Below are 24,323 nucleotides of genomic sequence, written 5' to 3' on the forward strand. Positions count from 1 at the left end.
CTGAGAATGACAATTGTCTTTGTGCATTATCATATATTGATGTACCCTCATGTGGCTTTGAAGTCCAAAGACTGAGGTGAAGAGTTTGTGGCACATGGGGCATGGGACACCAGTTGTTACAGGAGGTGCGGCTGTGGCCTGGTGTCGGCGTTCATGTGCAGCGGCAAGACGTCGATGTCATTCATCTTCAAAGTTGGTGGCGGCATGGTTAATGTGGGTTCGCCAGCTGCTTCTGACAGAGGCAGTAAGTTCTAGTTGCTTTGGTGTAATGCCAGCCCACTTCAAGTTTGACTTTAGCTGATCCTTGAATCTTTTCTTTGGTTGGCCTTGTTTCCTGAGTCCAGCTGACAGTTCACCATAGAATACCTGTCTTGGTACTCGCTGTGGGTCCATGCGGATGACGTGTCCAGACCATCGTAGCTGGTTTTGAGGACCATTACTTCGATGCTGTTGGCTCTGTCGAGGACTTCCTGATTGGTGATTCGGTCCTGCCATCGGATCCTCATGATTGACTGGAGAGAGTGTTGGTGGAATTGCTCCAGCTGTTTCATCTGCTTCCGGTACAGTGTCCATGTCTCGCAACCGTACAGGAGCGAGCTGAGGACCACTGCGTTATACACTTTGAGCTTCGTTGCAGTGCTTACACCTCTGTGTTGGAGGACTTTGGAGTGCAGCCACCTGAGTGCCTGGCTGGCCTTTTGGATCCTGGCATTAATCTCGTGGTCTAGGGATCCGTCGTTGGTGATGGTGCCCAGGTACTTGAAAGTGTTGACGTTAGAAAGCTGCGTGCCGTCGATTGTAATGCACAGTTGGTTAGTTGGCCTCCCTGGTGCAGGTTGGAACAGCACCTCTTTTTTGCTGAGGCCAATAGTCAGGCCAAACAGTTTTGTTGCTGTAGAGAACCTATCCACAATGGTTTGGAGATGATTTTCTTGGTGGCCATGAGAGCACAGTCATCTGCGAAGAGAGCTTCCAGGATGAGTCTCTCTGTTGTCTTTGTTTTTGCAGTCAGGTGGCGAAGGTCGAATAGTGAGCCATCCAGTCGGTATTTGATGTAGACGCCCAGGTCTAGATCCATTACAGCATGTCGTAATACTTGGGTGAAAAATAGGTTGAATAGTACTGGGGTGAGGACACAGCCTTGTTTCACACCATTGGAGATGTTGAAGCGATTGGAAGTCTCTCCACCAGATAGGACTTCCCCTGTCATGTCGACATGAAAGAGTTGGATCAGTTTGACGAATTTTGCTGGGCAACCGAGCTTGCTAAGGATCACCCACAATGCGTCCCTGTTCACTGTGTCGAATGCCTTCTTCAGGTCTATGAAGACAATGTAGAGACTCAGGTTCTGCTCAAGGCATTTTTCCTGCATTTGTCTCACCGTGAAGACCATGTTGATGGTGCTGAGATCTGGTCGGAATCTACATTGTGATTCAGGCAGGTTCTGCTCTGAAACAGATGACAGGAGTCTGTTGAGTATAACACAGGCGAGGATCTTTCCAGCAGTGGAGAATAGTGAGATGCCTCTGTAGTTGTCACAGGCTGCTCGTGCACCTTTGTTCTTGTATAGGGCTACGATGGAGGCATCTCTGAGTTCTGGGGGCATGTCTTCCTCTTCCCATATGCTGGTCAGCACTATGTGGAATGCCTGGAGCGCCTTTCCATTTAAGGCCTTGTACACCTCAGTTGGGATCCCATCTTTACCGGGTGCCTTGCCTGCACTCATTTGTTTTTGGACTTCCTCTATTGAAGGAGGGATGTCAGTTTGTTCAATGGTGCGGTTTTGGGGATCTAGTCAAGGGCACTTTGGTTGACTGAAGAGGGTCAGTGGAGAAGCTGACTGAAGTGTTCTTTCCACCTGTTGCTGATGCCTTTTTTAATGGCCCATAGACAGTCTTGAGGGCACTGAAAAATTGTTTGTAGTTTTTTTGTATCAGCAAAGTGCTAGATTTCTTCTGCCTTTTTTCCCCACCATGGGTCTTGCATCTTCCTGATCTCACACTGTGCCGTGGCTTGGAGAGACTTGAATCTGTCCTTTTTAGGAGCAGAGTTTGGGTTATTTTGCCACTCCATAAAGGCTTTGTTCTTTTTGCTCAATAGGTCTTCAATAGCAGTGTTGTTCTTGTGGAACCAGTCCTGGTGGTTGCATTGTTTGGAGCCTAGGACTGCCTTTGATGATTCCTTCACTGTGTCTCTGAACTGGTTCCATTTCTCAGTTGAGCTTCCAGTGAGTGGTCCCTTGGCAGACAGCTTGTCATCCAGGCAGGACTGGAATGTTTGCAAATAAGATGGATCTCTAAAATGACTCACGTAAAATGTGCGAACTGTCTGGGCACGTTTTGGATGGCAAGGTGCAATGCGCATTTGAAGAGTCACTCTAACCAATTGGTGGTCTGTCCAGCATTCGGCTCCTCTCATGGCTCTGGTGATCTGTACATCCTGGATGTCTCGCCAGCGTACAATGATGTAGTCAATGAGATGCTACTGTTTTGATCGTGGGTGCATCCATGTTGTTTTATATTTGTTTGCCATTCTGAACAGTGTTCGTGATGGTGAGTTCGAACTCTGAGCATTTGCTGAGTAGTAGTAGGCCTTTGTTGTTCATTTTGCCCACGCTGTGTTTGCTGAGCACTCCTTTCCATCTTTCATGGTCCTGGCCGACGCGGGCGTTGAAGTCTCCCAGTAGTATCAGCTTGTCATTTGTGGGCATTGAGTGCAGGATGGCACTCAGGTCAGAGTAGAACTGCTCGATGGTTTCCTCTTTGCTGAGAGGCAAACGGATCTTCATGAGCCTCTCGCTGATGCCCACAGGCAAGTCTGGCAGCTGTTTGAGCAAACTGGTCTTGATAGCTAGGCCAACACCGTGGATTCTGTCTTCATTTGAGGCTCTACCTTTCCAGAAGAAGGTGTATCCAGTGGTGGGTTCACTGAGTGATCCCTCTTCCAGTAAGCGTGTTTCGCTTAAGGCTGTGATGTCGATGTTATATCGCGCCAGTTCTTTACCGATTAGAGCTGTTCTTCTTTCAGGTATTGGGGTATTCTCTCTATCAAGCAATGTTCTGATGTTCCATGCTCCTAGTAGGAGTTTCTTTGTATTGTGTTTTCTTTGGTTTCGACCACTTAAAGGGATGACCCGCCAGCCGCAGTGTGCTGACCGGGTGTTTGTAGGGCAGGCAATGTTTGGGACACCTTTTCTAGTCCCCTCCCTTGATTAGGGTGAGCAGTGCTGTCCTAGAGAGGGCTGCACAGTTGCCCAGGATGCTGCTGAACGTCCCTGCTGCCCTACAGGGCCGAGCGACCACTGGTCTGTGGGCCACCTACGTGCAGGATCGTGACTACAACTGCCAGTGGTCACCTCCACCTGTTGCGTTGCCACTCCCCCATTACCGCAGGTCTTGAAGAGGGTGGACGGGGTTAGGATAAATGAGTGTGCACAAAGATACTTGTGCGTGAAGGAGATTTAAATGGAAAAGTTGATGCACAGAGACAGTCCCACTCTCTCGGCGTTGGAAGCCTGGGTCCATTGGCACGAAAAGTCGTTACACCTGGAGGCTTCCTCAGCTGCATTGGATGGCCGTGTTGTCTTTTGTGCTCCAACACGCCCTAAGCACTCCACAGAGCTTTGCTGTGTCGCCCTCTCAGCCGTTGAACCTTCTTATTGGTTTCTTCCGCCTGTTCTGCTGAAGCAGTCTTCACATGCTGGGTGCTAGCAGCTACTGGGAGCCACAAGTGAGAGCTGGGTGTCAGGTGAGGGTCAGAAGCGGGAGAGCTGCCCTAGGAGGGCACAACAAGCCCTCCATACCAGAGATACTACCCCTCCCTGAGCACCCCATACACCCCATAATTTATTAGACATGGGGAAAATAAAAGGAAAAAAATTTAAATGGTCCTCCTATACTTAACTCTTGTGCTTATCCCTTTGCTTTTAGCCTTTTCCCAAAACTCTTCTGACACTTGCAGGTTATGAAAAGGGATAAGTAGAGAGGGATGTTTGTCTGGGACCTTACTACCAGGTCTCAGACTGTATCAGAGGAAATCAGTGGAAGTTTTGGTGGAAGATAGCTATCTTATCTCCCCTTCTATCTCACCAGATGATAGGATTTTCAATAGTTGCTAGTGCCTGCTGCCCAGAATGCACTTCTGATGCACTGAGCTTTGCTGTCTAGATGTCTGGATTCCATGGATTTGGGGAACATCCGTCAGGGGTTTTGCTCCTCTTCCATTGGTCCCAGTCATTGAAGAGAGAGCTGCCCAATAGTCCTCAATCCCAAGGTCAACTGCCGCTCATGTGGCAAGCAGAAAGTCTCAGTCTAATCGCAGTGGCTTTTTGCTCCCCATCCCTTGCATGGCAACTAAGAAGTTTCTCAATGGCAATGCAATGAATTGAAAAGCGGAACCTTAATTCTGAATACCCATAATTCTTGTTACTTCCCCCTTACACAGCTTCATCTGGTGCAGGTGTATGCTTTTCAAGATTTCTGGAGATGGCTCCTGGAAAGGTCATATTCATTTAACCATTTTCCTTCTCAAATTAATAGCACACAGGGCCTACAGATTAAAAAAAAAGCATTAGAAATACTTGTCACATATTTGCCACCTGGTGGCTTGGACTGGTGCCCTGAAGGATAGCCCTGTGACACTGCAGGCTTTATCTGTGGAGAGACAAATGACTTTTGATTGGCTGAAACCTCTGTACTCATGATGGTACATGAATGTGGAGAGTCTGAGGAGAGAGAGAAACAGGTTTTTTTTTTCCTTTTTAAATTTAGAATATTTTTCCATGCTTACATGATTCATGATTCCCTCCCCTCGCTCTTTCCTCCCCCTCCTGAATCCAACAAGCAGTTCCACTGGGTTATATATGTATCATTGTTCAAAACCCATTTCCGTGTTATTCATATCTGAAATAAAGTGATCCTTTAACATCAAAACTCCAATCATATTTCTATCACATTATGTGATTGATCACATATTTTTCTAATGCATTTCCATTTTCACAGTTCTTTCTCTGGATGTGGACAGTATTCTTTCTCACAAGTTCCTCTGAATTGTCCTGGGTCATTGCATTACTGCCAGTAGAAAAGTCCATTACATTAGATTGTGCCATAACGTATGAGTCTCTGTGTACATTTTCCTGGTTCTGTTCCTTTTGCTCTGCATCAATTCCTGGAGGTTATTCCAGTTCATATGGAATTTCTCCAGTTTTTTATTCCTTTCAACACAATAATATTCCATTACCAACATATACCACAATTTATTGAGCCATTCCTCAATCGATGTATACTCCCTCATTTTCCAAATTTTTGCCACCACAAAGAGTGCAGCTGTAAATATTTTTGTGCAAGTTTTTTTTTCTTTTTATCTCTTTGGGATACAAACCCAGTAGTGGTATGGCCTGGTCAAAGGATAGGCATTCCTTTAAAGTCCTTTGCACATAGTTCCAAATTGCCCTCCAGAATGGTTGGACCAATTCACAACTCCACCAGAAGTGTATTAGTGTCCCAGTTTTGCTACATCTCCTTCAACATTTATCACTTTCCTTTGTTGCCATATTGACAGTCAAGAAGCAGGGTTGGGGATGGATGAGAAAGGCAAGGCATTAACTTTTGAAAGGATGAGAAATCTCTTTGGAACCACATTTGGGGAAGCTGACTCCTCCAAACATAATCCTTAAATCTGGCACCTAGACTACCAGAAACTAAAAGTCTGTTTGCTGGTGACATTCTTATCTTAGTGAAACTGAAATTTTATTTCATTCTTTAATTGAAGAGCTCCTTTGATATCCTATTTTCTACCCTAAATTATATAACTTCCTCTATTTCTGTTTCCTGTTTGCACTGATATGTATTTTTGTTCCATATCTGAGATTTTTTTCTGTATATAACCAGCATCTGGTAGGAAAAAGCTAAGCTCATTGAAAGTAAACTACCTGTTACCTTCCCTTTTAGAGTGACCAAGGGTATGGAAGTTAAGGAGCATTGTAATGGGCAGCTAGGTAGCACAGTGGATAGAGTGCCAGTCAGGAGGATCCCCAAATCTAACCTTAGATGCTTCCTGGCTGTGTGACCCTGAGCAAGTCATTTAACCTCAATCGCCTACTCCTTACCCCACTTCTGCAGTAGAATTGCACCTGTTCTAAGATAGAAGGTAAGGGTTTTAAAAAACAAAGAACATTGTACCCATAAAAAATAAAGGTTTGATGTGTCATTATTAATAGCTATATTTCTAGCTCCATACAGCCCTTGGAAATGGTAGAGTGAGGAAAGATATCCCAGGCATAGAGATCCTGAGTCTTACTAGTCTCTCCTCCCACTAGACTGCTAGTATAGCTGCAAATTTCCTCCTCTTCACAAAGGTGGAAATCCAAGTATCTGTTGGAGATAGAGTGGTCCAGATCAGATATTTATTTATTAATGCCACATATGGGCCAACCATTTCATATCTGATGGCTATCTATGTTACATATGGGGACTTAATATTGAGCCCTTTGAATTTTAGGGGATCTCTTAGAGAGATTCTCTGCTTATTACCTTCATTATCACATTTTCTAGGTTCAAGATTCACTAGAGAAAATTTGGCAATTTTTTTTGTCTTTGTTTTAGATGTAATTATATAGACCATTCTTTCTGGTGGGTTCCCTTTAATTAAAAGTCAAGCCATGTGTGACCCTGGGCAAGTCACTTGACCCCCATTGCCTAGCCCTTACCATTCTTCTGCCTTAGAATCAATTCATAGTATACTATGTATTGATTCCAAGATGGAAGGTAAGGGTTTTAAAAAAAAAAAGTCAAACCATTTCCTTTTGAGAAGACTTGAATAGTTAAATGTTTAAGTACTGATGCCTACTATATTTCTGAGTCCCTTATGAATATTGATATTGTGGCCAATATGATAAGAATGGATAAGCATCTCTAAAATACTGGTTTCTATTTTTTTGATAAACATTTATTTTTTCCATCTTCTTTTAAACAGATGTAGACTGCCTGCCTTACTGTGAGATCCATATGGGCTGCAGGGTCTTACAGATATATTTGCCAACTACCCTGAAACCTATAAATAATCAACCTCAAGTGATTAATACCTTTTAGGAATTTCTCTTGTTTGGGGCTTGCCTTCTGTTTTCTTTAGTTTCAAACTGGGCCTATTTGTCTTATCATTAGGTAATTTTAGAATTCCATTAGTTGTAGCGGCAGGGATCCATTGGAGAATTTTGGTGTGTCCCTCCATTTAGATTCCCTATGTGTTTCAGAGATCCCCAAATAAAGTTTGGATGTCCTATGTTGTTACAGGGTCCTGCTGAAATTTTGTACTATCAAACCTCTATGGGAGTGGTGAGGTAGAAGGGGAGTCCTGGACCTTAGAAGAAGAAGGAGGGAGAGAGGGCTGGTGCCCTAGCTTCCTCAGTACTCAGAATGAATTTGCAAGCACCAAGTCAAATGGTTTGGTTTCTTCTCTGAGGGTGAGAGGGTGTCTGACAGTTGACCTCAGGTCCTAAATCCCATCAGAGGGAGCTCTCAATGTAGTTTGGGAAACTATGTAGGGACCATGTTTCCTTCTAAGATGGAAAGCTTGGTTATTTTTCCTTTTCTTTATTGTCTTTGATTTGGGAAAGGCCATTTCAAGCACAGATCAACCCTTCTTAGGTACTAAGCAAGTAGTGGAACTTGAAAAAACATAATGAAGCAAAACAGTTTAATTAGATTAGGAAAAGCATGGTAATATTAAGAAACATCAAGTAGTTGAGAATATAATACATGGTATTTCCTTTTACTTAACCTCAAAACTTTCTCTTCTACCATTAACATGGAGTCTGATCTCTCAGCTCCTTGTTGTGCCTCTGTTTACCAAAAAGGAAGATTAGAAGTTTTTTGTTTCATCATAAACTTTTCTGTTTTCTAGTGCAGCAAGAGAGAATTCGCTCAATTACAGAAATAGCTTGGGAACCTGGCTACAGCTTTTGGAGTACAGTGGTCTTCTCTGCATGCTTCAGATAGTCTTAGGACTCTTGACCATTCTGGACTCCAGTACTAACCCCTTCTGTTAGACTAACTGTATTCACTTGTCAGATTTGGAATTCCGACTCAATTTTCTGCGTTGTTGGTTTGAGAAAGACATTATTGCCTGTCCCACCCAGGCTCTGGGGTAGGAATTGCAGCTCATAGGCACAGAGTTGCAATCAAATTGGTGCCTGGGTCCTTTTTGGTCCTCTCTCCTTTCACCAAGTATCTTGGGAAGAAAGGGCAAATAAAGATGTAAAAGAAGTGTCTCATTAATGACAGTTATTAGGAAAAACTGTTTAGAGAAACCAATGGTATTATCTATTCAGAAGACATATCCACCATCACTTATGATTTCTCAGAGTTGTTAATTTATCTTAATCTATTTTTCATGTGGTTATTGATAACTTGTTTTTCTTCTTTAAGATCTGCCTGTTCATATCCTCTGATCATTTACATGTTGGGGAATGAATCAGTAAAATTAAGTGTAATAAGAATAACTATGAAGCTCTTGAGGAGTGGGGAGGCTACATAACAATTTATGTGAAAAAGAGGCAGAAGTATTTGGATGGACTGCAAGTTCAGTGTGAGTAAACAGTGTGATGTTTTAGCAAAAAAAGAAAAGCAAATATATTCTTAGGTTGCATTGTGAGGCATCATTTTGAAAATGAGAGGTAATAGTTCCACTGTGCTCTTTCTTGATCAAAAAACACTGATGCTATTGTGTTCATTTCTGGGCACCACATTTTAGGAGGAATTGTACCTAGAGGAGGGCAACTAAGATGGGAGATGGCTGGGCATGAGGTCATATAAGGACCAGTTGAAGAAATAGTTATATAAAAGAGACCTTAGGAGAAATAAGGCATGTTACTATGATAATTATCTTTAAGCATTTAAAAGAGTTTTATTTGGGAGAGAGATTAAATTTGTTTTCCTTGGCCCTAAAAGTCAGAACTAGGAAAAAATGTTTGATCCATGTGGAAAGGCAGATTTTGGCTCCATATAAGGAAACATTCTTTTTTTGTTGTTAATTTTTTTAAATTTGGTCAATTTCAAACATTATTCCTTGGTTACAAAAATCGTATTCTATTCCTCCCTCCCCTCTCCCCACCCTTACTGTAGCCAGCGGGAAATTCCACTGAGTATTACATATAACCTTGATCAGAACCTATTTCCAAGGAAACATTCTTGATAGAAGTGGGATGGACTGCCTTGAAAGGTGGTGAATTTTCCATTACTAGAGGGATGATCCCTTGTCAGGAACATCATGAAGGATGGATAGTAAGCCAGAAAAAATTTCTCTTCAAGTGTATGTTAAGATCCCTTCCTACTTTGAAATTTATGAAGAAAGATTTTAGAGATGGAATAGGTGGCACTTGAAGTTCAAATAGTTAATATACAGTACACATTACTACATCCAGTCTGTTGGAAAAGGAAAATCATAAGGAACAGAAGAACTAATTGAGGAAATTAGAGATGGAAAATATATAGAATAGAAAGATGAAAGTATAGGCTAGTGGACCTCAACAACCATCCCTAACTAGAAAAAATGGGGTTAAATTCCCCAATTTTAAAAAATAAATACCAACTTGGGAGAATAAATGAGGAAATCTGCCTTCATATGAAGAATCATCAGACAATGTAAGAATTAACGAGTAATTTTGTTCCTCCAGTCTCAAAACCATTTTGATGATGTGCTGATACAAGAAAGCTTTTTTGTTTGTTTGAGCTCACCTTGAAGTTATGTATGATGTTTTTGCTTAATATTATATTGATCTTAGCCAATAATCAACTCATGAAGCAGCTGCCCTTAAAAAATTTTTTCTTATTTTACCAGATGTTTTCCTTGTGAATCAAGATCAAACATTTCTGTTTCTGTATCTCAGACTGGGGTATAATTAGGAAATGACAGAAGAGGAGGAAGAAGTCCAGAATATATGAGAGAAGCCCTGAAGGGCAGGAAGGATGGATGCCAGCAGTGTAGAGGAAGAAAAAATTAATTTTAAGTTAAGGCTAAGGATATGAGTATAATTCTGTTAGTTCTAGAATGTTAAGCTTAAGTTTTACTATAGCTGTTTTTCAATCTTTTTCATTTTGGCACTTTTGTTAATTTCTTAATTTATTTAAAAACATTGGTCAAGGTTGGCAGCATCTTGTACACAGAAGAAGAAGAAAGTGACATGAGGGATTGTGCTAGTGGAGAGGGTGAGATGTAGGCCTTTGAAAAGAATCATACTTTGTTAATGAAGGAGAGGAACAGGAAGAAAATGGGAACTGGAAACCCAGCAGCAGCCTGAATAGGAGAGGAGTCTGGGAAATTCTGACTAATCTTGGGCACATTAGTTGGGAAACTGATCTACAGAATGACAGTGGACTCAAGGGCTCTTCTTTTATATTGAATTGCCTTTTCAAACTTTAATAAGAATTCATCCCCCACCCCCCTTCCTTATTCTTGCTGACCTATTCAGTTGCTATTCACGTGCTACTGTGCTTCTGGTGAATGTCCTAACCTTATGCGTGTAAAAACCTTAACTTTCTTTTTTTCCCCTCTAGAAAAATGTGCTGTCTGTGGAGCTACCTGTAAGCATCTGGCTCTCTCTGATAATGTGAGTGTTCCCTATCCCCCAAATCTTACCTCATTCTAGGCCTTTCGAAAGTGGGACTGAAGCACTTGAAAGTAAAATTAACTAACAGCTGTTGAGAAAGGCATGTTATTTGAGGTTCATATAGTGGAAACAAAAGTTAAGTACTGTGAAGAAAATTATGAATAGCATGACATCATGATCTAAGTTTCTTGGGATAATGGTTCCTTTCTGGGTTTAAGCCCAGTGGGAACAAACAGGTATTTTATAAAGAATGAAATAGCCTTTGCCATGTTTCCAAATATCAAATACATGTGTTGATTCTTTTTAAAAAAAAAATGTCCCCCAAACACTTTATTATGTGTATATATTTCCAGTTACCCACAGAAACAATTTTTAATATTTTTTTCTGACATTTTGAGAACCAAATTCTTTTTCTCCCTCTCCCCTTCTCCTTTTCCTGAGGCAGCAAACAATATGATATAGGTTATACATGCGCAATTGTGCAATACATATTTCCATATTTGTCATGTTGTGAAAGAAGAATATGTTGTCTTTGAGGGAAAAAACATGCTTTAGTGGAAAGAGTACTAGATTTGGAGTCAGAAGACCTTGTTTTGTATCTTGGCTCTTACAATTCATGATTGTGTGAAATTTGTTAAATCTACTTACCTCTCTTAGTCTGTTTTCCTATTTTAATTGGTTTTAAAAAATCATTGGTAAAATGAAGAGTTGCCCTTCCAGTCTTAATAGCCTATAATCCTCCCTATTTCCTTTACAGCTAAAACCTCAGGAGAAGATGTTCTTTAAGAGCCCTGTGGAGACAGCTCTGAAGTATTTTAGTCACATCTCTCAGGTATGAAAAATAAAGGGGGAAAAACTTGTTGGTCTAGATAAATTCCAACCATATCTTTTTCTTTGATTTATGAAAGTTCATCCTTTGAACTGTAAGTCTATGCAGTTGAGAGGGATGTTGTCTTCTGTTTGCTTTTTCTTCTCTTGAGATAAAAATCTTCCCAACCATTTGACTCCTTTACTACATCATCTTCTTGAGGACTGTGACACCATTACAATTTCTCTAATTTTACTTCCCAGTTCGCAATGAATTCTTCTAAAGCAATGCTATGTATAAAAGCGATTTCTGTTGTTATTTATGGTCTTTTCTCCAGAGAATGAGGACAGGTAAGAATATCATTTAAAAACTATTTTCATCTGTAGGTTTGACCCTGAAAAGGGATAGATTTGAAGATTTAAATGTCATTCTTCAGCATATAAAATGTAGAATTGAATGTAGGACACGATTCCTTCATTTCTATTCCCCTAGTAACTCTCCTCAATAACACACACAAACACCCATCATGTAGTCTGCATGATTGATTAGATGTATTCTAGAATATTTTTTACTTTTATTGAAGCACCACATATTAGTATGCCTTTGAAAGTGATGTGCTTAGGGTGACCCTTATTTTGAACTAGACTAGTGCAACAGAAAGTAGGTTATTAATCTGTGTGTACTGTTTATGAATCTTTCTCTGTCTCTGTCTCTGCCTCTCTTTGTCTCTCTCTTTCTCTATCTCACACACACACATACACAAAGAAGATTTCAGAGTTCATGAATCATCATACCATTCCCCTACCTCATATTATCTTTGTACTTATTGATTTGGCTCACCTTCAAGAACATTCAGGAAGAAAAATCATTGCCACGGAATTGTAACAAAATTTCAATAATAGTGGCAGCAAAGACACTCGACAGCAAGAATTAGTGTGATTCAGTGGCAGTGGGACTGGATTTTGAGTCAGGGGAAATGAGTTTAAACAATCTTACTCTGCTACTTACTGCCTTGGTAAATCTTGGTTAATTTTATTTCTCTAGGCCTTATTTTCTTTATTTTTAAAAGGAGGTGGAGCTAAAGTATCTTTTAATTTTAAAACCTATGATTTTTTGGAAAGGAGGATTGTAGTTTTTCCTATCCTTTTTGGGAAGTCTGTTGCAAATTATTCCAGGTTCTCAGATTTCTAGTTTGTCCCATTTTCTTCTTTATTCTTTTCCCAGAAAGAAAATTCCACAAACTCATCATGGAATGAAACTCGAAATCAATTTTCTAAAAAATCCTTACCTGCTGTCTTGGAATCAATACTAAGTATTGGTTCCAAGGCAGAAGAATAGTAAGATCTAGGCAATTGGGATTAAGAAGCTTGCCTGGGGTCCCACAACTGGAGTGGCAGAGGCCAGATTTGGAACCAGGACCTCCTATCTCCTGACCTGGCTCTCTTATCCACTGAGCCACCTAGCTGCCCCTTAAAATAAATTTGTGCTATTTTTACTTTTTCTTTTATCTCTCCTTGTTATTCTTGAGAGTTAACTCTTTTCAGATATATGAAGATAGTTTTATGTTTTAGTTTTTAGTCATCATTTGACCCTGAGTTCTTGATTTAGTTCTTGTCTTTTCATATGAGTGAAAGAACTGGGAGAATGAGAAGCCATTGTCTCTCACTCTCTTGGTCCTGAACCAATGGACAGAAGGAGGAAAAAAGCTGTTGCTACATCCTGTTTTTAACCACACAAGTAAGCAATCACATCTGAGAGGCCACGTTAACATTATAGAGAGATAAAATCCAGCTAGGACTCAGCAAGAAATGTAAACAAGGTCAAATGAATAAGAGAGACAGAGAGAGTCTTTGGTTAATAACCAAACCCAGGACTAGTTAATGATCAGTAGAGAAAATATATATAGTCTGAGTCCTAACTTACCTAATCATGAGACCAATTAATCATGGTTAAATAATCAAGATAAGAGGATAAATGAATAAGGTTAGTTAATCATCAAGAGGCAATTTGGTGGAGTCAGCAAATTTTGATAATGTGTTTTTCTGATCTGTAAAGCTGAATTAGTAGAGGAAAGAATATAGCAACTGCCATGCTGTTTTAATTAATTCTGGCCCTGGAGTGAGAGGAATTGGATTCGATCTCACTCAAAGTCACATGTGTAACTTTGAGCAAATTACTTCTTTCCCATGCATCAGTTTCTCCAACTGAAAAATGAAAATGTGGGACTACTTGGACTTTAAGGCTCTTTTAGCTCTAAATTTATGCTCCTGTGACTTTGTCATCAGTGCTAGTTTCATAGCTTATAGTCCCAGATCCCTACAGTGATCTGTCCTGGGCAATTTCTTGTGCCTTGGGACCAATAGCTGATCTCCTGTATGAAATTCTTTACCTAGTCTTTGTTGACTTTTCAAAAGAGTTGTTGAGGTTGTATATTAATGGACTTCCTTTGAATTTTATATGGTAAGTTGGTTTTATTCTAAGTCCTATCTATAGGTAATCATTTCTCAAATGAATATCTGGTTAAAAGGGTAAGCAAGTGAGAGAGGGGATAAGGATCCTGGTGAAGACAGAGAGAAAGAAAATCCATCACCAGTACTAAGTGATATAACACAAAGCATACACATTGTTGATGAAAGAACGTAGGTAAACAGTTTTTTCCTTAAAGCAGAAAACCTAAGTAGCCAAAATAAACAAATTTCTTGTTTGTTCATAGTTTTCTCAGTTGATTCTATATAGGAGTCTCTTTGAAAGACATATGTTTCTTAGAGGAAAAAAATTCTTAAGATGACTGTATCCAGAGAATTGACAGTATTCCCTAGATTATCATTTACTCAGAAACTTATCTTCTATGAGCTACATAAAATGTGCCTAGTGCAATGCTGTAAAACTCAGTAAATGTTAGGAAAGGTAGATAGTTCAGGCACCAAATGCACCAATAATCATAAAATGATCTCACTTAAAATTTTTACTTTGAAGTTTGAGGATAAAAATAATAATTTAAATACAAGGCCTTCTCCTCATTACCAGTCTAAACCTTAAATCAATCTCTCTTCTATGAATTCATATTCCAATTATCTGAATCACTTATTTGGGTACTTAATCATATACTACCTTTGAATATTACATTAATGTGTATATGACTTATTTTTCTTTGAAAAATATTTTATTGGTGCATTTTTGTTCTTTATACTACCTATTACTCCTCTACAAGTCCCCTTTCCTCCACCCAAAACAGCTGAGAAAAACAAATCACAGCCATCATATTTGCCATTATATGCAACATTTGCTTTCTACTGAGAGAAAAGTGTTTGATCATCTGTCTCCTGAAATTGGTTTGATTTGTTTTTTTATATATACAATAACCAGGATTGGTTATTGAATTTAAATAGAATTCTAAATTTAAGTGTTTTCATTTACTTTATTGTAATTGGGTATGTTATTTTCTTCATACTGCTTTCTTTTATAATGCCTTATTTTTTTCCAAGAAGATTGTAAACTTCTGGAGGACTGGCAGACCTAGGTCTTTAAAAGACAATTCTTAAAAAAAAATGTTTTGTATTGCTCTCAGCACCTGACCCAATGCCATGAAGTCAATAAGCACTTAGTAAATATTTAGAAAATGCTGGATGAATAGTTAAATATTTAATGGTTTCCTTAGAGTCTCCCAGGATGGGTAAGACTTCACAGAAGAGACATTTCTTTTATGAGTTAAAAGAAAGAAAGGAATTTGGATAGCAGTTGATAAGGCAGTTTATTGTTGCTAAATTAGAAACATAATTTGATATCAGATTCAGTACTTTTGTTTGTATGTATTAGGTAAAAAATTTGGTTTGTTTAACTTCATTTGGCAGAGGTAAAGTGGTTCTGGTACTTAAAACCATTAGATCCTAGAAGAAAAGGATGAAAAAAGGTCAAAAGTATATATTACTCGTATAAATATGAAATATATTTTATTGGACTAGAACTTAAACACATCACTATTGTTTTAAAAACATGAATAATATGCATGTATTATGTATATATGAATTACTATAACATGTAAAAAAAGAAAACATTACCTATATAAATAGTGTGGCTCAGATCCTCACTAGAATACTATTTCCTATTCAGTGTTCCATAGTTTATGTAAGAGGTGGAAAACTTAGACCAAGGGCATGTAACCTTGATTCTGTGATGGGACATTGATACAAGAAAAAGAGCCTACTTAAGGTCTCATAATTGAAAATAATCTTGTTGTTTTTTTTTTTCAAGAAAATGTATACCATACCATTTTACTTTTAAAATTAAGAACAGAACTGAAAAATTTTATTATATTAAATGATTCACTAAAAACAATGTTAAACATTTACAACTAAACTTACTATTTTCATTCAAATTAAATTTCAACACAAAATAGAAATTTTTGTCACTTTCTCCAAACTCTTTTATTTTATTTTTAAACCCTTACTTTCCATCTTGGAGTCAATACTGTGTATTGGCTCCAAGGTAGAAGAGTGGTAAGGGCTAGGCAATGGGGGTCAAGTGACTTGCCCAGGGTCACACAGCTGGGAAGTGTCTGAGGCCAGATTTGAACCCAGGACCTCCCATCTCTAGTCCTGGCTTTCAATCCACTGAGCTACCCAGCTGCCCCCTCCAAACTCTTTTAGAACACAAAACTATTCAATAAATTTAAAAAATAATTACTTAAAACATGCTTTAGTTCTGTACTATGGTCTTTTTTTTTTTATAAACCCTTACCTTCTGTCTTGGAGTTAATACTGTGTATTGGCTCCAAGGCAGAAGAGTGGTAAGGGCTAGGCAATGGGGGTCAAGTGACTTGCCCAGGGTCACACAGCTAGGAAGTGGCTGAGGCCGGATTTGAACCTAGGACCTCCTGTCTCTAGGCCTGGTTCTCAATCCACTGAGCTACCCAGCTGCCCCCTGTACTATGGTCTTATAAGGGAGATAAGACAAATGAAAAATAGTACTGTACAAGAGATATAGAGGGAAAGAAAAGAGATAAAGATATACAGAGGGTGAGATATTCAGTCATTTTTTACCCATCTCCAAATCTGTGACCTTATTTGGGGTTTTCTTGGCAGAGATACTGGAGTGGTTTGCCATTTATATTCCAGCTCAATTTACAGATAAAGAAACCAATGTAAACAGGATTAAATGACTTGCCCAGGGTCACCCAGCTAGTAAGTATCTGAGGCTAGATTTGAAATCAGGAAGATGAGTCTTCCTGACTCTAGACCCAGCACTCTATCAACTGGGCCACCTCATTGTCCCAAGGGGGTAAGATAGAAAGACACATGTATGTTTATTTTAATATTATATATATATGTACACACATATGTATATCTGAAATACATATATCATACGGAGATATACAGAGATGGGGTTCACTTGAATGCTTTTTAAAAACTCTTACCTTCACTATACTGAGTATTAGTTCTAAGGCAGAAGAGCAGTAAGGGCTAGGCAATAGGGATTAAGTGACTTGCCCAGGATCACACAACTAGGCAGTGTCTGAGGTCAAATTTGAATCAAGAACCTCCCATCACCAGGCCTGGTTCTCAGGTCACTGAGCTACTTAGTTGCCTAGGTTACCTAGAACATTTTCAAAGAGAGGTGAAAAACTGAACACTGGCTAATCCTTTTAATCCTTGAGGAGTTTTTCTTTCCATCCCATTATTATCTTTACTAGGACCCTAATAAAAAAGTATTTTATCTGGAAAAAAGGGAGAGGGACTCAGATCATATTTTTATTTTTATTTTTCTAAACCCTTACCTTCTTCTTTTTTTTAAAAAATAACTAATAGGTTTTTATTTAATTAATTAAATTAGAATATTATTCCATGGTTACATGATTCATGTTCTTTCCCTCCCCTCTTCCCACCCCCTCCCTTAGTTCATGAGCAATTCTACTGTAAACCCTTACCTTCTGCCTTAGATTTGATACTAAATATTGGTTTCAAGACAGAAAAGTGGTAAGGGCCAGGCAATTGAGGTTAAGTGACTTGCTCCAGATCACATAGGTAGGAAGTATCCGAGGCCTAATTTGAACCCAGGACCTCCTATCTCCAGGCCTGGATATATATCTACTGAGCCACCTAGTTGCCCTTAATGTTGTTTTAAATATAACTTTTAATCATTTGGAATGAGGATGCTTAAACTCTTATAGAAAAAAGCAAATATATTTTGAGAGAGAGCTAGTAAATTCAATAGTACTTATAGGAATTCAGAGTAAATTTCTAGAAGCCATTCCTTCACATGTTCAATTTTTAGAGTTCCACGGAAACATTAACATATTAAAAACATCAAAACAACTTTTGAAGTTTGAAAATAAAAACAGGAAAACTTTCTCATTTTATTTAATTATTTTCCATTCCTAATACTTTCTCTTGTGCTTGCCTTCATTGAGAAAGCAAGAAATACAATACCTGTTATACATATGAAGTCATGAAAAACATATTTCCAGATTAACTATGTTATGAGAAGAAAAAAGAAAATAAAAATAAAGTGAAAGAAAGTATGCTTTAAACTGCACTCAGAATTCATTAGTTCTTCTCTGAAGCATTTTTTTTAATCATAAATCCTTTAGAATTGTTATGGATCATTGTATTGATTAAAGTAGCTAAGTCTTTTACAGTTGATTGTTTTTACAATATTGATATTACTATGTACGGTGCTTTCCTGGTTGTGTTTGTTTCACTGTGCATCACATGATATATCTTCCCATGTTTTTCTGAAACCATTCCCTTGTCATTTCTTATAAAAGTCTAGTATTCCATCACAATAATAAACTGTAACTTCTTCAGCCATTACCCAATTGATAGATATCCCTTCAATCTTGAATTCTTTGCTACCACAAAAAACACTACTATAAATATATTTTTACATGTGGGTCCTTTTCATTTAAAAAAAAAATCTCTTTGAGAAGGCAGCTGGATAGCTCAGTGGATTGAGAGCCAGGCCTAGAGATGGGAGGTCCTGGGTTCACATCTGGCCTCAGACACTTCCTAACTGTGTGACCCTGGGCAAGTCACTTAACCCCCATTGCCTCACCCTTACCACTCTTCTGCCTTGGAGCCAATACACAGGATTGACTCCAAGATGGAAGGTAAGGATTAAAGTAAATAAATAAAAATCTCTTTGGGGTAACAATGATAATAATAGTTAACATTTTATAGCACCTACTATGTGCCAGGCACTGAGCTAAACATTTTACAAATATAATCTCATAGCAACCCTAGTGGTAGGTGTTATTATTATCTCTATTTTTATGTAGGAGGAAATTGAAGCAAATACAGTTTTATTGTTCTCCAGAATGATTGGACAAAGGGCATATAGATGGCTCACTAGATAGAAAGCAAGACCTGGAGATGGGCAATCCTAGGTTCAAATCTAGCCTCAGATACTTCCTAGCTTTGTGACCCTGAGCAAGTTACTGAATCCCAGTTGCCTAGCCCTTACTGTGTCTATGCCTTGGAACTGAAATTCAATATTAATTCTAAGACAGAAAGTAAAAAACAAAACAAAACAAAATGGTTGGACCAGGTCACAGCCTACCAGAGTTCAATAATATACCACTTTTTCCACATCTCCTTCAGAATTTCCCATTTTCTTTTTCTGTCATGTTTGCCAATCTGGTGGGTGTGAGGTGGTACCTGAGAGTTGTTTTGATTTCTATTCCTCTAATTATTAGTGACTTTGAAAAATTTTTAATTTGACTTGATAACTTTGACATCTTCTTCCAAAAACTATCTGTCCATATTCTTTAACCATTTATTAGTTGAAGAACTGAACAGATGCTGAATACCCCCATCCAAAAGAATGGGAAAGAACATATCCTGGTCCTATCAAAAACTCAGATTGGACATTGAGGTTGGAAATATGAATAAAAAGAAAAACATGTCAAATACCATAAAGAAATATTATAACTCAAGAGATCTTAAGAGGTAATCCCAGTAAAAGAGTAACTCCACAATAACTATAAGCAGAGACTAAGGGAAAAAATGTCTTAGACAAAAGGCTTAGAGAACCTTGAAGAAATAAAGAAGAGATAAAAAATGTAATTATAAGAGTACTTTAATTATAATATATATACTTATGAAGTAATTATGAGAAATAAGAGTATTAATAGAAAGAATTAAGAGAATAAAAAGTTTGGAGCAAAAGGCAGAAAATCATACTCAAGGATGGGCTCCTTGAAAATAAAAATTGACCAAATAGAATTCAGTGACACCATGATATAATAATAACTCTTCAGAAAAAAATTTAAAAGATTGAAAGAAATAAAAGAAAACATAAGGTAGTTTCTACAAAAAACAAATGACTTGAGAAATAAGTCAAGGATAGATAATTTAAGAATTATCAGACTCCTTGAAAACCATAATAATAATAAAAACTCCTGGATGCCACATTTCAAGAAATCATCAATGAAAACTCTCCATACTAGAACCAGAAGGAAAAGTGAATGTAGAAAGAATTCATAGTCTCCTTCAGAAAGAAACCTCCAAATGAAAATTCCCAGCAATATTAGAGGTGATATTCATAATTCCCTGGTCAAGCAAAAAGTATTTCAGATAGCCCCAAAGATTATAAAGATCACAAAAGATTTTAGAAGCCTCTACTATAAAAACTTGGAATATGATATTCTAGAAGACAAGAGATTTAGGTATAGGACCAAAAATAATTTACCCAACAAAACTGAATATAATACTATTGGGGGAAAATAGATCTTTAATGTAAGCATTCCTGGACCAGAACAGTAGAAAATATGACATACAAACACAGGCATAAACGAGGCATAACAAAGTAAACATGAATGAGAAATCATAAAGGATTAAACAATATTAAACTATTTACATTCTTATATGTTGAGATAATAAATGTAAACCCTCAAAAACATTATCATTATCAAGGAAAGGTCTTAGAAGGATTCTAATTAAAGAGAGGGCCTGAGTATGCTTCTTTTATGTTTGGATAATCTCAAAAGAAAAATGGAAAGGTGGGGAAGAGGAATGCAGTGCAAAAGGCGATGTTGGAGAGGAATACTGAAGGAAGTTATTTCACATAAATGGTGTAGCAGACCAGGCATGGAAGTATGGTTGATGTATTAAATACTTGATCAGAGCAGTTAATGATCAATGTATAGGCAGTTCTAAGGGCAAGAGAATTCCTGGGCCCAAGCCACAAAGGCTTAGCCCTCACTTTGTCAAACCTCATTCCTCTGAAAAGCCCATGTCAGGAGAATCCCCACCTACGCTGAGCTTGTCATTATCTATGCTACCAATGAGAATCAATTATGCTTTGTTACATATTCATTCATCCTCACTATCCACAATAAAGCCTGGGGTGAGTATGTGGTTCCTCCTCTTGTTTCCCCGCAACCTTGAAGTTCTCCCTGCTCTCTCTCTCTTTATCTTTCCTAACGCAACTCTTGGCCATGTGCTGCCACTCTTGGCCATGTGCTTTCTATCTCGAAATTTTTACTTCCATGTGTCAGCATACTTCTCATATTTTCCTTTAATTATCTTTCTAAGGAGAATGTCATCAGGGATTCACGCCATCCCTTACTAAAAATTGACTTGCCTATGTCACTTTATTTATCACCCATTTTCTCAGATTCCTTGCTCCTTCTCGAGCCCAAACCCACTAAGGAAAATTCTTTTTATAACAGACACTGGACGTCTGTTATAAATGGGATACATAAGGAGGAGTTTGTATGATGGAAGGGGGAGTGTAGAATGGGTGACACTTGTACTTCACTTTCATCTGAACTAGTTAAAGGAGTGAAGAATACACATAGTTGGGTACAAAAATACATCTTACCCAATAGGGAAGCAGAAGTAAAAGGAATTAATGGAAAGTGTGGGTAAGGGAGAATAAGAGGGATCCTAAATTCGGGGAGGCAATAGTCAAGCAAAACAGACTTAAAGAGGGGACAGGGGAAAAGAAGGAAAAATATTAGAGAATAGAATGGAAGGAAATACTCAGTTAGCAATCAAAACTGTAAATATGAGTGAGATGAATTTGCCCACAAAATAGAAGAGGACAGTAGAATGGCTTAGAAACCAGATTCTATCAATATATTGTTCACAAGAAATAAACTTGAAACACAAAAGAGCCACATAGTGAGGACTGGAATTTTAACTGAAGTTTAAAAAAAAGCCTGGGAGTAGCAAACAAGATCTCAGAAAAAAACAAATATAGACCTAATTAAAAGAAATAAAACAAAGAAACTACATTTTGCTTTAAGATGCTATAGACAATGGATTGGCATCAATACTAAATATATCTGCACCGAATGGCATAGTATTTAAATTCTTAAAGAAAAAGTTAAATGAGTTATAAGAGAAAACAGACAGTAAAACTATAATGTGGAGATGTCAATTTATCCCTTTCAAACAGTTAAAACTAACCATTAAATAAATAATATAGAAGTTAAAGAGGCAAATAGAATTTTAGAAAAGTTAAATATGATGGACCTCTGAAGAATATTAAAGGAGGCAGCTGGGTGGCTCAGTGGATTGAGGGCCAGGCTTAGAGACGGAAGGTCCTAGTTTAAAATCTGGCCTCAGACACTTCCTAGCTGTGTGACCCTGGGCAAGTCACTTAACCCCCATTGCCTAGCCCTTACCACTCTTCTGCCTTGAAACTAATATGCAGTATTGATTCTAAAGTGGAAGGTAAAGGTTATTTTAAAAAAAGAATATTAAATAAGAATAAAAAGGAGTATATCTATTTCTCAGCTATGCATGGCACTTTCACAAAAATTACAAGCTGCAGAAAAGCAGAAATGTTAAATGCATCTTTTTTACCTGAATGCAATGCAAATTACATTCAATAAAAGGCTTTTGAAGCAAATATTAAAAACTATGGTAATGAAGTAATAATCATAAAGAATGGGTCAATCACAAAACAAATCATAGAAACAATCAATAATTTCATTAAAGTGAATGACAGCAATGAGACAATATACCAAAATTTGTGGGATATAGCCAAAGAAGTACTTAAGAGACAATTCATATCTTTAAATGGTTATATCAATAAAAGAGAGAAAGAAAAAGTCAACAAATTGGGCATGGAAATAAAAAAATAAGCAAACTAGAAAACTCACCAACTAAAGCCTTCAGGTAAATACTAAAATAGAAATCCTGAAAATCAAAAGAGATATTTACAAACATGAAAAAAAACAAACCATTGAACTAATAAATAAGATAGGAGCTTTTAAGGAGGGCAGTTAAATAGACAAACCATTAGTTAATTTTATTTTTTAAAAAAGAATTCCAAATAAACAGTATCAAAAATGAAAATATGAATTCACAACCAATGAAGGAGAAATTATTAGGAGCTATTTCACCAAACTATCTGTCAATAAAACTAACACTATGTTAATAAAATATATGGGAGTTTCTAACCATCAATACATAAATAGAAAATAAATGAATATAATTACAAAATACTCTAAAGAGATAAAAACAGACAATAACTGGACAGATATTAATTGCAAATTGATGACAATATTCATTCATTCATTCATTCATTTTTGTGGCAGGTTTGCCCTTTATTTTTTTCTAATTTTTTTTTTGGAAAATTTTATTTAATTAGTTAATTTAGAATACTTTCCCATGGTTACAAGATTCATGTTCTTTCTCTCCCTTCCCCCCACCCTCCTCCAGTAGCTGATGTGTAATTCTACTGGGTTTTATGTGTGTCACTTATCAAGACCTATTTCCATATTATTGATATTTGCACTAGGGTATGTAAAGATTAAAATTTGGGGAAACTTAGGCAGGTATGAATTAGCTTCTCTCTGCAAGGAGTATTATTTTTTAGAGGTTTATTAAAGGTTAAGGATTAAAGAAAATACAGAATGAGAAAACACGTGTCTAGGCCTCTGGCTTAGACAACCTCACCTACATTATGAAAAGAGCCGTATCTGCTTGCAAGCGGAAACAGGAAAAAAAAGAGCCAGTAGCCTTTACAGCCAGGTTAAATGCCCGAGGTTACAAGGCATTCTGGGAAGTGAGCAAGGACTCCTGGGGATTGAAGTCCTGGATTCAAGTCTCCATTTTTTACAGGTAATCATTTAGAGTCTATATCCCCAATCATATTTCCATCGACCCATTTGATCAAGTAGTTGTTTTTCTTCTGTGTTGCTGCTCCCAAGAATTCTTCCTCTGAATGTGGATAGTGTTTTTTCTCATAAATCCCTCCAAATTGTTCTGGATCATTGCATTGCTACCAGTAGAGAAGTTCATTACATTCAATTGTACCACAGTGTACCAGTCTCTATGTACAATGTTCTCCTGGTTCTGCTCCTTTTACTGTGCATCAATTCCTGGAGGTCATTCCAATTCACATGGAATTCCTCCAGTTCATTATTCCTTTGGGCACAATAGTATTCCATCACCAACAGATACTACAATTTGTTCAGCCATTCCCCAGTCACAGGGCATCCCCTCATTTTCCAATTTTTTGTCACCACAAACAGTGTGGCTATGAATATTCTTGTACAAGTCTTTTTCATTATTATTTCTTCGAGGTACAAACCCAGCAGTGGTATGGCTGGATCAAAGGGCAGACTGGCCTTTAGCATCCTTTGGGCATAGTTCCAAATTGCCTTCCAGAATAGTTGGATCAATTCACAACTCTACCAGCAGTGCATAAATGCCCCAATTTTGCTACATCCCCTCCAACATTCATTACTTTCCTTTGCTGTCATGTTAGTCAATCTGCTAGGTGTGAGGTGATACCTCAGAGTTGTTTTGATTTGCATTTCTCTGATTATAAGAGATTTTGAACACTTTTTCATGTGCTTATTAATAGTTTTGATTTTTTTATCTGAAAATTGCCTATTTATGTCCCTTGCCCATTTATCAATTGGGAAATGACTTGATTTTTTGTACAACTGATTTAGAT

The 24,323-nt window shown here is 37.8% G+C and overlaps 1 protein-coding gene across 4 annotated transcripts in view; it reads left to right on the top strand.

Annotated features, from left to right (window-relative positions):
• Positions 1-24,323, top strand: part of RNF212B (ring finger protein 212B) — an 83,398-nt gene that overhangs the window by 16,318 nt on the left and 42,757 nt on the right. For all 4 annotated transcript variants that reach the window (XM_056810064.1, XM_056810062.1, XM_056810063.1 and 1 more), the window contains exons 3-4: positions 10,551-10,603; positions 11,361-11,435. In XM_056810064.1, coding sequence (XP_056666042.1) covers positions 10,551-10,603; positions 11,361-11,435 — 128 coding nt within the window. The remainder of the gene's footprint in view (positions 1-10,550; positions 10,604-11,360; positions 11,436-24,323) is intronic.

The sequence above is a fragment of the Monodelphis domestica genome, chromosome 1, assembly GCF_027887165.1.
Source record: "Monodelphis domestica isolate mMonDom1 chromosome 1, mMonDom1.pri, whole genome shotgun sequence".
In the NCBI taxonomy this organism is placed as follows: domain Eukaryota; kingdom Metazoa; phylum Chordata; class Mammalia; order Didelphimorphia; family Didelphidae; genus Monodelphis; species Monodelphis domestica.